General features: G+C 33.3%; 2 protein-coding genes across 2 annotated transcripts; both read right to left on the reverse strand.

Annotated features, from left to right (window-relative positions):
- Nucleotides 1–1,818: 1,818 nt before the first annotated feature.
- LOC136082090 (uncharacterized) lies at nt 1,819–4,632 on the reverse strand. The gene has a single exon (XM_065800668.1). It carries the CDS (start codon nt 4,630–4,632, stop codon nt 1,819–1,821), a length of 2,814 nt encoding a protein of 937 aa, XP_065656740.1.
- A 92-nt stretch (nt 4,633–4,724) lies between these two features.
- LOC136082091 (uncharacterized) lies at nt 4,725–5,144 on the reverse strand. The gene has a single exon (XM_065800669.1). It carries the CDS (start codon nt 5,142–5,144, stop codon nt 4,725–4,727), a length of 420 nt encoding a protein of 139 aa, XP_065656741.1.
- Nucleotides 5,145–12,740: the final 7,596 nt, after the last annotated feature.

Genomic DNA, 12,740 nt, shown 5'->3' on the forward strand with positions numbered 1-12,740 from the left:
AGGAGAACAGTGTTCAAAGAATCATCAATGTTTAGCAGGATGTCATTACATATCTTTAATAGTGCTGTTTCGGTTGCGTGATTTGATCTAAAACCAGATTGTAAAGGATTGAAGTTAATAGATGAAGTTACGTGTGGAAGAAGACGAGATAATGCAAGCTTTTCAAGAATTTTGGAAATTGTATTGAGATTTGATATTGGGCGTAGATTTGATAAGTCAAATTCTGCTAGTCCTGATTTTTTGGGAATTGGTGTTATTTGAGCAACTTTATATGAGGCTGGGAAAATTCCAGATTTGAATGAGAGGTTAGCAAGGTGAGCTATAATTGGACTGAAAAGTTCTGAACAAGATTTAAGGATGTATGTTGGAATAATATCAAGTGGCGATGTCTTAGGTTTGAGAGCTTTGATTATTTTTGACACATCTGTAGGTGTGATGTTGTTAAAATATTTAACGGGGAATGCAACTCTGAGATGAATTTAGATTTTGGGTTTTTTGCAAGCCTTTCCTGGATAGTATTTTTTATACTTTCAAGTTTGTGTATGAAATATTGACTTATTATATTGCATTTTGCTTCTGGTATTGTGTTTTTAGTTTTAGAACTGCTTGAATGTAGTAATTTTTTGCAATATTCCATGTTTCTTTCTGATTACCATATGCTTAATTTAGTTTTTCCTTATAGTGATTACATCTGTGACTCACGGCATGCGATTTAATATAGTTTTTTATCTGATAAGTTTCCAGTTTTTTTATAACAACGCTCCAGTTTACGAAGTCTGATTTTTTTATTCTTGGCATCTGAAGATAATCATTTATCATCATGTTTACTAGGTCGCATTGAATATTTCCGAATGGGTGCTAAATGATTGAGAATAGTTGTTATATTTGCTCTTATTTGTTCAGCATAATCATCCACATTATTTTTAGGTGATAAGCAACATGGCATTACTTGCATTTCTTTTATAAAGCATGGCAAGTTTAGGTTTCTAAAGTTTCGTTTTGTAAACCAAACAGTTTTACTATTTGAAGGTTGATAATAAAGTGCAACCCGAATCATATAGTGATTTGAAATACCCTCATCAGTTACTTGAATATTGTTGAGTGAAATGTCATCATGTCGATTTATTACTAGATCAAGCAAGTTGGCTATACCGGTAATAGATGATATGCGGGTTGGAGATTGTATCATGTTGTAGGTCTCTAGAATCTCAGCAATTCTTGGATTGCAGGTTGATGGAGTAGTACCTGGGCAGTTAAATTCACCACACAGAAGTATTTCTCCAGATAATGTTTGAAGTTCTTCTAGGAGATCAGATAATTCGAAAAAGAAAATACTTGTTGGAATGATTGGATTTGATCGGTAAATAGCAATAATATTGTAGATATTATTTGCCAGATTTAGTTTGGCAGATGTACGTTCATAAGTCAGGCCGGTAGACAATAACGAGAATAGTTTGATATTTAAGTTGGATCTTGCTGACAAACCAAGTGACTTGTTGTTTTACTGTGCTGTAAGGTGGCTTTCAAGTCGTGACATTCTTTATAGGTTTGTAGAACTATTAGAACCAATTAAATGTTTGTTAATACGACAACTTTATTATACTTTTATTTTTCGACTCTGTTTATTAAATTCTATTTACAATTTTTATACAGAAACAAAAATTCTCGAGGGCGTAATTATATACAAAAATAGCTTATGACTTGACTAATAAATTACATCAATTAACTTTGATAATATTATGACAAGAATTTTATACACGTAACAATAAAGTTTTATAACGATCAGCTATTATCACATCACCCCAAGAACTGAAGTTCTTAAGTAACATAGTCATTTAAATATGTCGGCTTTTTCCTTTCTCTGGTTGATCGTCTGATCGCTGGTAATAAATTATCAACGATTTCTCTGCCGTCAGCTTCCTCCTCAGCGTCAACAACTGTTTCTTCAGTTCCTTCCTCTCGTGCAGCAAAAATGTCTAAATCTTCTAAATCACTTTCATCACTGTCAACCTCTTCACTGATAACAATTTTACTTGAAGCGTTTGAAGAATTTGAGGCAGGAGCTATTCTCACGTCTCGCACATGTCTTGGTACACCATCAATTTCAATATTTGTGTTTGTGAGTATGTCAGTTACAGTACCAATTTTCCAAACTGAAGTGCACTTTGCATCAGCGGGGCGAACATAAACTTTTTCTCCAATTCTATAAGTTTTCATAACTTGCCGTGAACTTTCCTGAGTTTCAGTGTTTTTCTCCTCTTGAATTGGCAGACGCCAAACGTACTTATTTTTTTGAGAAGCAGGTGCAGATTCCTCGTTTGTTCCCACCGTTGGTGTTGCATTGTACCAAAATACCGCTAATAAAGGACATATTTGTGCCCTCGCAGCTGTTCGTTTTACTGTGCGGTGGTTACGCTCCACAATCCCGTTTCCTGATGGTCTATATGCACATCTATACTTCTTTTTAACACACCATTTTTCACATATATTTGAAAATTCACTAGATTTAAACACCGCTCCATTATCCATTAACAGTTCTTGCGGCGGGCCATGCTCCCTAAATACGGATTCCAATTGACTTACTACATTTTTGGTATCTTCGCGAGGCAACTTTCTCCAAATTGCAAACCGACTTGGTCCACAGTCAATCATTGTTAAATATGGCGACCCTTTATAGTGAGTCACATCACAAGCAACTCGGTACCATGTGTCTGGTACATCTAGCACTCCATTTTCCCGTTTTATTGGCGCTGGATCAATTGAATTACATTGACAACATTTGCGAACACATTCTTCGACATCTTTTCTTAATACGTGCGGAAGTCTTCGTTGCACTGTAAACATTGTCCGATTAACGCCAAAATGATGCTTTGAGTGACAATTACGAATTTCTTCAGCAATACTTACTCCACATAGCTCTTTAGCACTTCTTCGTGAAAGCTCATTTAACCAAGTCTTTGGAACTCTTGTCAACACGTCAGCTTTGTTTTTGGAGGACGGAACCCATTTTAACGTGATGTTTATATTATATTCTTTTATTAGGTCTTGCAATAGAGAAAGTCTTCTTTTAATAAGCATTTCTGATAATGCATTTGATCGAATCCTATGACTTTCAGTCAGCATACTTTTTAGCCATCCATGAACTGTTACTGAATCAGTGAACACCGACAAATTCTTTATATCCCACTTAGCAGCTAGGTTTATCCCACTCACCACAGCATCTAATTCAGCAATATTAATATGCATAACATCATTTATACTTCGAAGCCAGGCTGCATCCTCAATTATTACGCCATCGTATTCTATAGCAACCCCTATTGCCATGCTGCTAGCATCACACCACAATGTTGCTCCATTTTGAATCCCTTTAGCATTCCATTTCCCTCTCACAGAATCACAAACTTCTAATCGACACAATATTTCGATTAACCATGACTGAGCTTGATCTCCGATTAGATCATCCCAAGTATTTCCTTGACTATGACGTTTTATAAAACTGCAGGCACTTCTAAGCCACCCTCCAACAGGATAGTGACCTAATAAGTGTCCACATATTGAAAAAAGTTCCCGTCGTGTTACTTTTTCAGTTTTGATATTTTGTGACTTTGGAATGATGTTTCCACGTTTCCAACATAGCTCCTTTTTTTCATTTCTAAACAGTTGCAAACCCAACACTTGTGCAGTATCACATTGCACCGGCTCTTTTGTTACCAATCCATAACACGCTAAATGATTTACGACCTTTTCAACTGATGTCTTTTCCAAATTGACAATTATGTCATCAATGTAGTGGTCTGTTGCTTCACTAATACCAGCATTAAGATTCAACACACTGCCTAAGACTGAAGACATTATTTTTGGGGCAGAATTTAACCCAAAACCAAGACGTGTAAGATAGTATTTTTCTTCTTTGTAGACTACCTTCTGATGCTCCCACAAACTCGGATCAATATGTATTTGCATATAGGTGCATCTAAGATCAAGCGTTGCAAATTTGTCACCAACAGTTCTCCATTTTCTAACTTTTTCATCACATGCATCACTTGAGGCATTATGTGAATTAACATACTGATTCAATTCGCGAAAATCCAGGACAGGTTGTATCTTTCCTTTATTTTCCTGCTCAACAGCCATTAACGGGACAATCCCTATTGTACTTTTTTCTTCTTTGTTGCATGGTTTCAACCAGCCATTTTTTACCCATACGTCCATCTCGTCATTAAATTGATGTAACAACTGGGGTTTCACCTTGTACTGCGCGACAGAATTTCTCAGTTGTGGTTGACCTTGTTTCCATTTATATTTAGCAGTCCACTTTGTACCATCAAAATAAGCATCAAAATCCTTGTCCTTTATACCAACAGCTTGTTTCTCTGCATGAATTGAAACAAAACTAAATTCAATTTTTCCATTGTACAAATGCACTCCTCCATAGCGATTAATGACATCCATACCAATAATAGCATCAATACCGTTGACAACACTTTTCAGAATCATTACTGATATTTTGAGCTTTTTTCCTTCAATTATCAATGTTACTGTAGCTTCTCCCTCCGTTTTCACAAATTCTCCATTAACAGCCAACACCATTAGTTCATTTCTTCTGATACGAACACCGGCTTTCTGAGCCATATTGTTTGAAATAATAGTTCGAGTACATCCGCTGTCAACCAGTGCTTTTCCAGCAAAGGTGTTCACTTGCACAGTGCATATTGGGAGCGCCGTTAGTTGTTTAGGGAAACAGCTGGCGCTCGCGATTCCCCATTTAAGTTTCCCTGATGCAACGAACAAAATCTTGCAATGTGTCCAGATTCTCCACATCTAAAGCATTTTATTCCATCATTAACAATTTGTTTCTTCGAAAAACAGATTCGGGCAACATGTCCAGGCTTGCCACACTTGTAGCAGTTAAAATCAGTAGCGGATGGTTTTTTAACATGTTTATCGAAACCAGAGATTGTTGTTGAAACATACTCTTCTTTTGTTTTTTCCGTCATGAGTACTCGTGCATGGTTTAATGCATCCTGTAAACTGATCCCAAATATTTTCACTTGTGCTCGTAGCTGCTTTGAAATTTCACCCGGCAATCCAGTTATGAACGCTCTTAGCAATAATTCTTCGCTTTCAACGTTGGCCAAACCCATAAGTTGACGTAAACTGGCCAAATACACATCAACAGATTCACTGTCATTTTATCTCCGATCTCTGAACTGCTCGTAAGCTTGAAAACCATCGACTGCAAATGCATCTAGTAGAGCTTTTTCAATGTCCGCAGCGGCGGTTTTTTGGCTCTCCCCAAGTTGCTCATATAATGCAAACGCACTGCCTTCAAGAAACAGCGGAATGATCAATGAAAGATCGCCCATATTTTGCAGCTCTCCCACCAGTTTGATTTTTTTCAGCCACACTACAACATCTCCAGATCCATCAAATTTTCCAATCATTTTCGCCATAGATGCCATACTGCCGAAATAGCTTGTTAATACGACAACTTTATTATACTTTTATTTTTCGACTCTGTTTATTAAATTCTATTTACAATTTTTATACAGAAACAAAAATTCTCGAGGGCGTAATTATATACAAAAATAGCTTATGACTTGACTAATAAATTACATCAATTAACTTTGATAATATTATGACAAGAATTTTATACACGTAACAATAAAGTTTTATAACGATCAGCTATTATCACAATGTTTTTTGCTTGAAAAGCAGAAGACATTTGACATCTTTGACCATGTGAATTTTTTGCAAGATTTTTTATTTTTAACTAAATGCAACATTTACAAAATCTGAATTTGTCGCTTCAGGGAAAAGAAAAAAATATATCTGATCTTGCTCAGACTGTATTTAGTTTTCAAAAAAAAATTGTTCTATTTCAGAATGATCTTACCTTAAAAACTTTTAATCATTTTCCTTAAATGAAGAAGATGATTCATAATCCTAATCCTAAAGTTCAGTACGATGATCATAAGATTGAATCTTACCGGGAAAAACTACATAAATTTTTCAAAGACTTTCAAAACAGGTTTGAAGGTTTGTATGCTCTTAAATCATCATCAGCATTTTTAATAAACCCTTTTTTAATTGATATTATTAGTGATTGTTGTCCAATACCAGAAAATATACTTGAAGAAACATCTTAATTTGAAATAGAATTATTAGATCTCCAAGAAGTTTAACATGGTTACATTTTTGAATGTCTAGAAATCATGGTCTGAAACCATAAAATTTGAAATTTTACCCTAACTTTGAGCTCTTATATCTCTTAAGGCCAATACTTATACGTAGTTTTCTCAGGCGTTTTTGAAAGACACTAAGACATACATTGATGTTATGGAAAAAAAATCACGTGAATACAAGGATCTGGGAAGGAGTAATCTTTCAAAAATCACTTTTTGCGTTCAACGTACTTTGATAGATTACCCATAACAACCGTGGCCTTAGGTCTGCCATGAACAGTTTAAGTTATTTAGTTTCCTTAAACATGCATCTTCAAATATCTGAAAAAAATCCATGTGCTTTGGTGATAAAAAGGCTACAGAAATCCTAGAAGTAGCTTTATTTTGCCAATTTTTTAACTAAAAAATACTCTAGCAACGGTATAGATATGCTTAGCAACAGCTACTTTATAGCCTTAATAATTACTACTGCAATTAAAAATTTAAATATAATAATTTTTTATAACGGAACTGTACAAGAGTACTTGATAAAAACTAGTTTTTCAACTTTATCAATGAAAGAACCATTAAACTTCATGACCAACGTTTTCTCCGTTTAAAATTGATGGGAAATACAGTTTTCAAAGAATAACAAAAAATATATAAGAAGTTTATTAATGGCCAATCTGAATTTCCGCGTTTTCAATATCGTCTTTTGAGAGTGAATAATTTTCTCTTTGATTAGTTGGTGTTGGTGCATCAATCTTACAAACAACATCAAGAGACGAATATTGGAGAATATTTTCTTTGGTTGGCCTCTTGAAGCAGTTCTCTCCGGGTGCAGCAGACTATTCCATACAAGAAACATAAATATTATCATCATTGACCTAATAGTTGAGGTAAAGATAAAGTAACGTCGAATCATTTCTGCTTCCTAAATATTCCTTGCAATTAGTTAATATGGTTTATAAACCAATAATATTGTAATAGATTTCAATACACAAAAATACAATATTATAGTGTTATAACTTCTTACATTTTGAATTATTGCAGGATGCCATCGCATAAAGTATGGAACAACAACCCAATCACCAATTTGAAAATCAGCTGCTAACTCTTTTGCAATCAACTGAATATTGTTGTTTAAATCATCTTCTTCGTTTTCAGGTACATCTTTCACATCAACAGTTTCATCAATCACATTGTCAGTTAAGTAAACTCTTCACAAAAATTGGTTACCAACCTTCCTGTTTTTATTTTGTTTATTCCACCTAAAAAATTACACTTGAAAGATAAAGGAAATAGCTTAATATTTATCTCAAGTCCCAAGAAAAGAAAAAGTCACATTATCATACATACTTTGGGTATTTGTAAATATGCAAATTAATTTACTTACCTACAGAAAAATGATTGAATTTGTTGAGTTGTCACATATTCACTAGGCTTTAAAATTATCCTCAGCTGCTGTTGAACTTACTCTGGATTTATTTTCTTCCCACGTTCTTCTCCAGCCATAAACATCTGCATTAGCAATGTTTTTTGCTTTTGAAGAATATGTAAATACTTTTTTTTTGGTAATGGCCATCCAGTGCTGTTTGTAAAGTTTTCAATCCCTTATTTAATGATAGAATGGAATAATAGCTGGTGATCAGAAGAATTAAGGCTTGAATAGGTTCATTTTGTTGACATAGAAAAGTCTCATAGTACCATAGATTTTGCCACAGATCAAGAAGTGTAGTTTTCTTAAAGCATGTGTTCTGCGAGTATTTCAGTATCATAATATAATTCAGCACAACCAATTTGTGTACAAAACTTAAGAGTGTTAACACTTCTATCAACACGTTTTTTTTTGGAAACTGATGGTGCAGTATAATAATGTTATGTATTTGCCAGTTAGTAAAAAAAAATTTTACAATCGTAATTACTAAAAAAAAAATTTACATCAGTGGGGCTAGAAGAAGACAAAATTAGTCTTATCATTAAGCCCCGAAAAATGCATTACTATAAAATAACATTTTCCAAGAAAATGCAAAAAATAAATAAAATATAAAATGTTTTACAATATTTAGCTTTCAAACTTTCAAAATATATAGTAATTTAAAGAGTTAAATTTAAGAATTGGTTAGTAAAGTAAGAAATTATAAACTAAAAAATGTAATTTTAGCTGGTTCAATTTACAAATAATTATATTTCAGTTAATCTCAATTCTTTATGTTGATGTTGTTTTAATAAGAGTTAACAAGCAGTTATACGTGGAACTATAAGATTAATAAACAAAACAAAAGATAAAAATTACAATAATTACAAATTACAATCTAAAGTTTGAAAAAAAGGCCACGGTTGTTATGGGTAATCTATTAAAGCGCAATGAACGCAAAAGTGATTTTTGGCAGGTTACTCCTTCCCAGGTCCTTGTATTCACATCACTTTTATTCCATAACATTAATCTATGTCTTAATGTCATTCAAAAACACCTAAGAAAACTACGTGCAAGTATTGGCCTTAAGAGATATAAGAGCTCAAAGTTAGGGTAAAATTTCAAATTTTATGGTTTCGGACCATGATTTCTAGACAACCAAAAATGTAACCATGTTGAATTTTTACTTTTACTGTAGAAATCTACCAAGATAGTAGATTTCTACAGTAAAAGTAAAACTTTACTCCTCAAAGTAGCAATTACATTCCATGCGCAAAATTTTCTCAAAATGGGCTAATTTTTGGAACCCAATATCTCCGAAATAAATAGAAATTTTCGAAAAAAAATTTACCAGTGGCCTACTTTAATTGTCTTATACAAAATATCTGAAAATGAGGACAATTTGATAACATCACATCTTGAATTTGCTTATTTTGCCGAGATTTCTCAGACAATGGCTCTTAAGCACATATTTAAAAAAAGTTTTAATAATGGTAGTTTCAAAAGATACAACTCAAACAATTAAAACTGCTATTGAAGTACTTAAGAAGGAATTACTCGGGCGTGTTATTTAAATTGGAAAAGGAAAATGAAAGATTAAATACTCAAAATGAAAGTTTAAAAAAACAATTAAAAATAGTAATACAGAATAACAGCAAACTGCTATTTACTAGTCTTATTAAGAAAACAAGCGAAAGGGCACCTCTTATAAATGAACCAAAAACGAGAATAATTAATCCAATCTCAGCTGAACAAAAAGATTTGGATAAAAGGAATCGAGCCAAAAAAGCAAGGATCAAATCAAAGAAGATGTTATTTATAAAAATTAATAATAAAATATTGGTGAAATGTTCAATTAGAAAAATTGAATATTGTTACACATTTCAGGTTGAACAGTAGAGATAAACCACTAGTTAGTGAACTCGTTCATCAGAAACAAGTTTTAAGTGTTGCTAGAGAATTAAATAAAATCGAGGCATATAAAAATATGTAAGCTTTTTATTCTGATCATTAAAGTGGGAAATATTCAAACCAACACAAAACCTCTCTAGATAAATAAAGAATTGAAAGCGTTGTTGAAAGAAAAAAGAAAAATTTGATTCAAATGTAGAGGGAAGAAATTCAGAGACATTCATTTACTTACAAAATACAAAGAGATAAACAAGACATTAAAAAAAAAGTTGAATCAGAGAATCAAATTATAATATGATCTCGCTTTAAATTCGAAATCTAAACCCTAGAAAGTTTAGGCATATATAAATTATAAAACTAATGTCAAAGAGAATATAAGAGCGATCTAACTAAAAAACGGTAGTATTGTAACAGATTTGAAGGTAAATACATTAATGGGTATTTTGCATCAGTATTTAATCAAGCCGCAAGATACATTTGTTCCAATTATAGATATAGAAACACAAACTTTCTGTAGAAATCCAGATTTTAATGTCTCTGTTGTAGAGGACTATTTAAGCAAATTGGATACTAATAAAGCAACTGGAATGGACAAATTTCACCCAAAAATTCTAAAGGAGTGCAAATCCGCTTTAGCCAAACCCCTATCATTGATGTTTAATAAATCCTTTGAAACAAGTACAGGGTGCGGGAAAAGTTCGGAGACTTTTTAATAAAGGATTATATTACAATTTTATTATTCGAAAAAAATATAATAACCTAAGAACATCAAAAAATATATACAATTTTAATTGCAAAAGTTCATTTTTAAAAATACCTCCATTTGCTCTGATACAAGTTCTGAGACGCCGTGGGAACTGATCAATTGCAGCGCGCACCATTTTTTCGTCGATTTTGTTTCACTCTTTCACCAAATCACGCTTCAACGACTCCAACAACTTGTGTGGTTTAGAACAAACCTTTGCTTCTAGAATCCCCCAGATGGCGTAGTCGAGTGGGTTCAAGTCGGACGAATACGGCCGCCATTGCTGAGGCGACCAAAATCCCGGGAAAATGTTTTTACAAAATTCTTGCGTCGTTCTTGCTCGATGTGCTGGCGCAGAATCTTGTTGAAAGATCTAATTTTAGTTCGGATAGGTTTGTTGGGTCCAAGGCAACACTACGGCTTGAAGAATGTTGATGACATAGTTGTTGGCGTTGATTTTGATTCCATTTTTGACAAAAATAAGTTCTGTTTTGCCCAAAAATGACACTCTAGCCCAAACCATTACCCTAGCTGGCTTTTGGGATGGTAAAGTGATGCGACCTTTTTTGTTAGCTTCAGAAGACCCTTTAGCAAGTACACGATCATTTTGGACATTATGAGCTTTCTCAACGCTGAAGAATTTTTCGTCTGAAAAAAGAACTTTTCGTTGAAATTGAGCACCGCGTTCCCGTAACAACCTTTGACATCTTTGTTTTCTTGTTTCGCATTTGTTGTCATCTTGATGCTGGGCTTTTTGAAGCTTTAAAGACTTAAGTTTAAGTTCTTTTTGACAATATGACGGACACTGTGCACATCAATGTCATTTCTCTGGCCATTTGTCTCATTGAAGGGCGGAAATTTTGTCGAATTCGGTCTCGGATCAGTTTGCGATTGGCAGTGCGTGGTCTTCTACTACGAGGACGGTCCTTAGTGTGGTCCAACTCCTTGAAACGTTTAATTGCTTAAGACACCACAGATTTACTGACATTGAGTAAACGCACAATTTTGGTTTGACGTTTATTTTGCTGATGCAGGGAAATTATAGACGTACGAATGTTTTCACGTTCGATAGACATCTGAAAATAAAACATTTAAGAACGTTTAACACATCATTCAAGAGAGAATTAAATAAGAAATTCAACAATATAAAAATATTAATAAAACATTATTTTACTCAATAAAAATTTTAAAGCAAAAAAAGTTTCCGAATTTTTTCAGCACACTGTAAACTCCCAAAGTTATGGTCATGTGCTAATATCATTCCGCTGAAACGGTAACAACTTGTAACGCTGTAACGGTAACAACGGTAATGCTGTAAACGGTAACAAATTAGACCCTAGCAACTATAGACCTGTATCTTTAACATCTGTTGTTTGTAAAGTCATGGAAAGGATAATTAAGGATAAAATAATGAAATATTTAGTAGATAACAAGCTAATCAATAAAAACCAACATGGATTTGTTAATAAAAAAAGTTGTGTGACGAACCTATTGGAGTCTCCAGATTTCATCACAAATTCAATAGACAATGGTTGGGATGTGATCGTTTTGTTTTTAGATTTTGCCAAAGCGTTTGATTCGATTGATCATGAAAGATTATTGTTAAAACTGGATGCTCTTGATTTTAAATCAAAATTATTGGATTAATGCCAAGGATTTTTAAAAAACAGATTTCAAAGAGTGGTGATAGGAGATAATACATCTAAATAGGAAGAAGTTGTGAGTGGAGTACCGCAAGGATCAGTGCTAGGACCGCTATTATTTGTAACCTATGTTAATGGTATCTCCAATAAAATAAAATAAAGTTGTAAACTCTTTGCTGATGACACGAAAACCCTTTGAGCAATAAAAAGTGATAATGATATAATTGAACTTCAACAAGATATAGACGTATTAATGGAATGGTCTAATGAGTGGTTGATGAAGTTCAACCAGCAAAAATGTAAGATTATTGGAAATAAGCAACACAAATTTTCAATGAACAGCTTTAGTGTACTCAAGTATGTAAAAAGATTTAGGTGTGTACGTTTCTGACAATTTAGGATGGAAACACCATGTAAATAAAACAGTAAATAAAGTAAATCAAAAGCTAGGTCAGATCAAACACACTTTTAAATTCTTGGATGAAAAAACAGCAAAACTCTTGTTTATAGCCTTCGTTCGTCCACATTTAGAATATGTAGCTCCTATCTGGAATCCTTATTGACAGTATGATAAAGATAAACTAGAGAGTGTTCAACAGAGAGCTACTAGAATAGAAAGTTTAAGAGGATATAGCTATGAAGAGAGATTAAAAAAGTTGGGTTTATTATCGCTGGAGAATAGAAGAAGAGGTGATATGATACAAATGTTTAAATATTTGAAAGGATAAGATATCGTAAACTTTCACATAAAACTCAAAATGCTAGACAAAGACCATAAAACTAGAGGCCACAATTGTAAACTAAGAAAAAAATATAAGGGAAATATTAAACGACATTTTTTCACCAATAGAGTGGTAAAT

This window comes from Hydra vulgaris, chromosome 06, assembly GCF_038396675.1.
Source record: "Hydra vulgaris chromosome 06, alternate assembly HydraT2T_AEP".
Taxonomy (NCBI): domain Eukaryota; kingdom Metazoa; phylum Cnidaria; class Hydrozoa; order Anthoathecata; family Hydridae; genus Hydra; species Hydra vulgaris.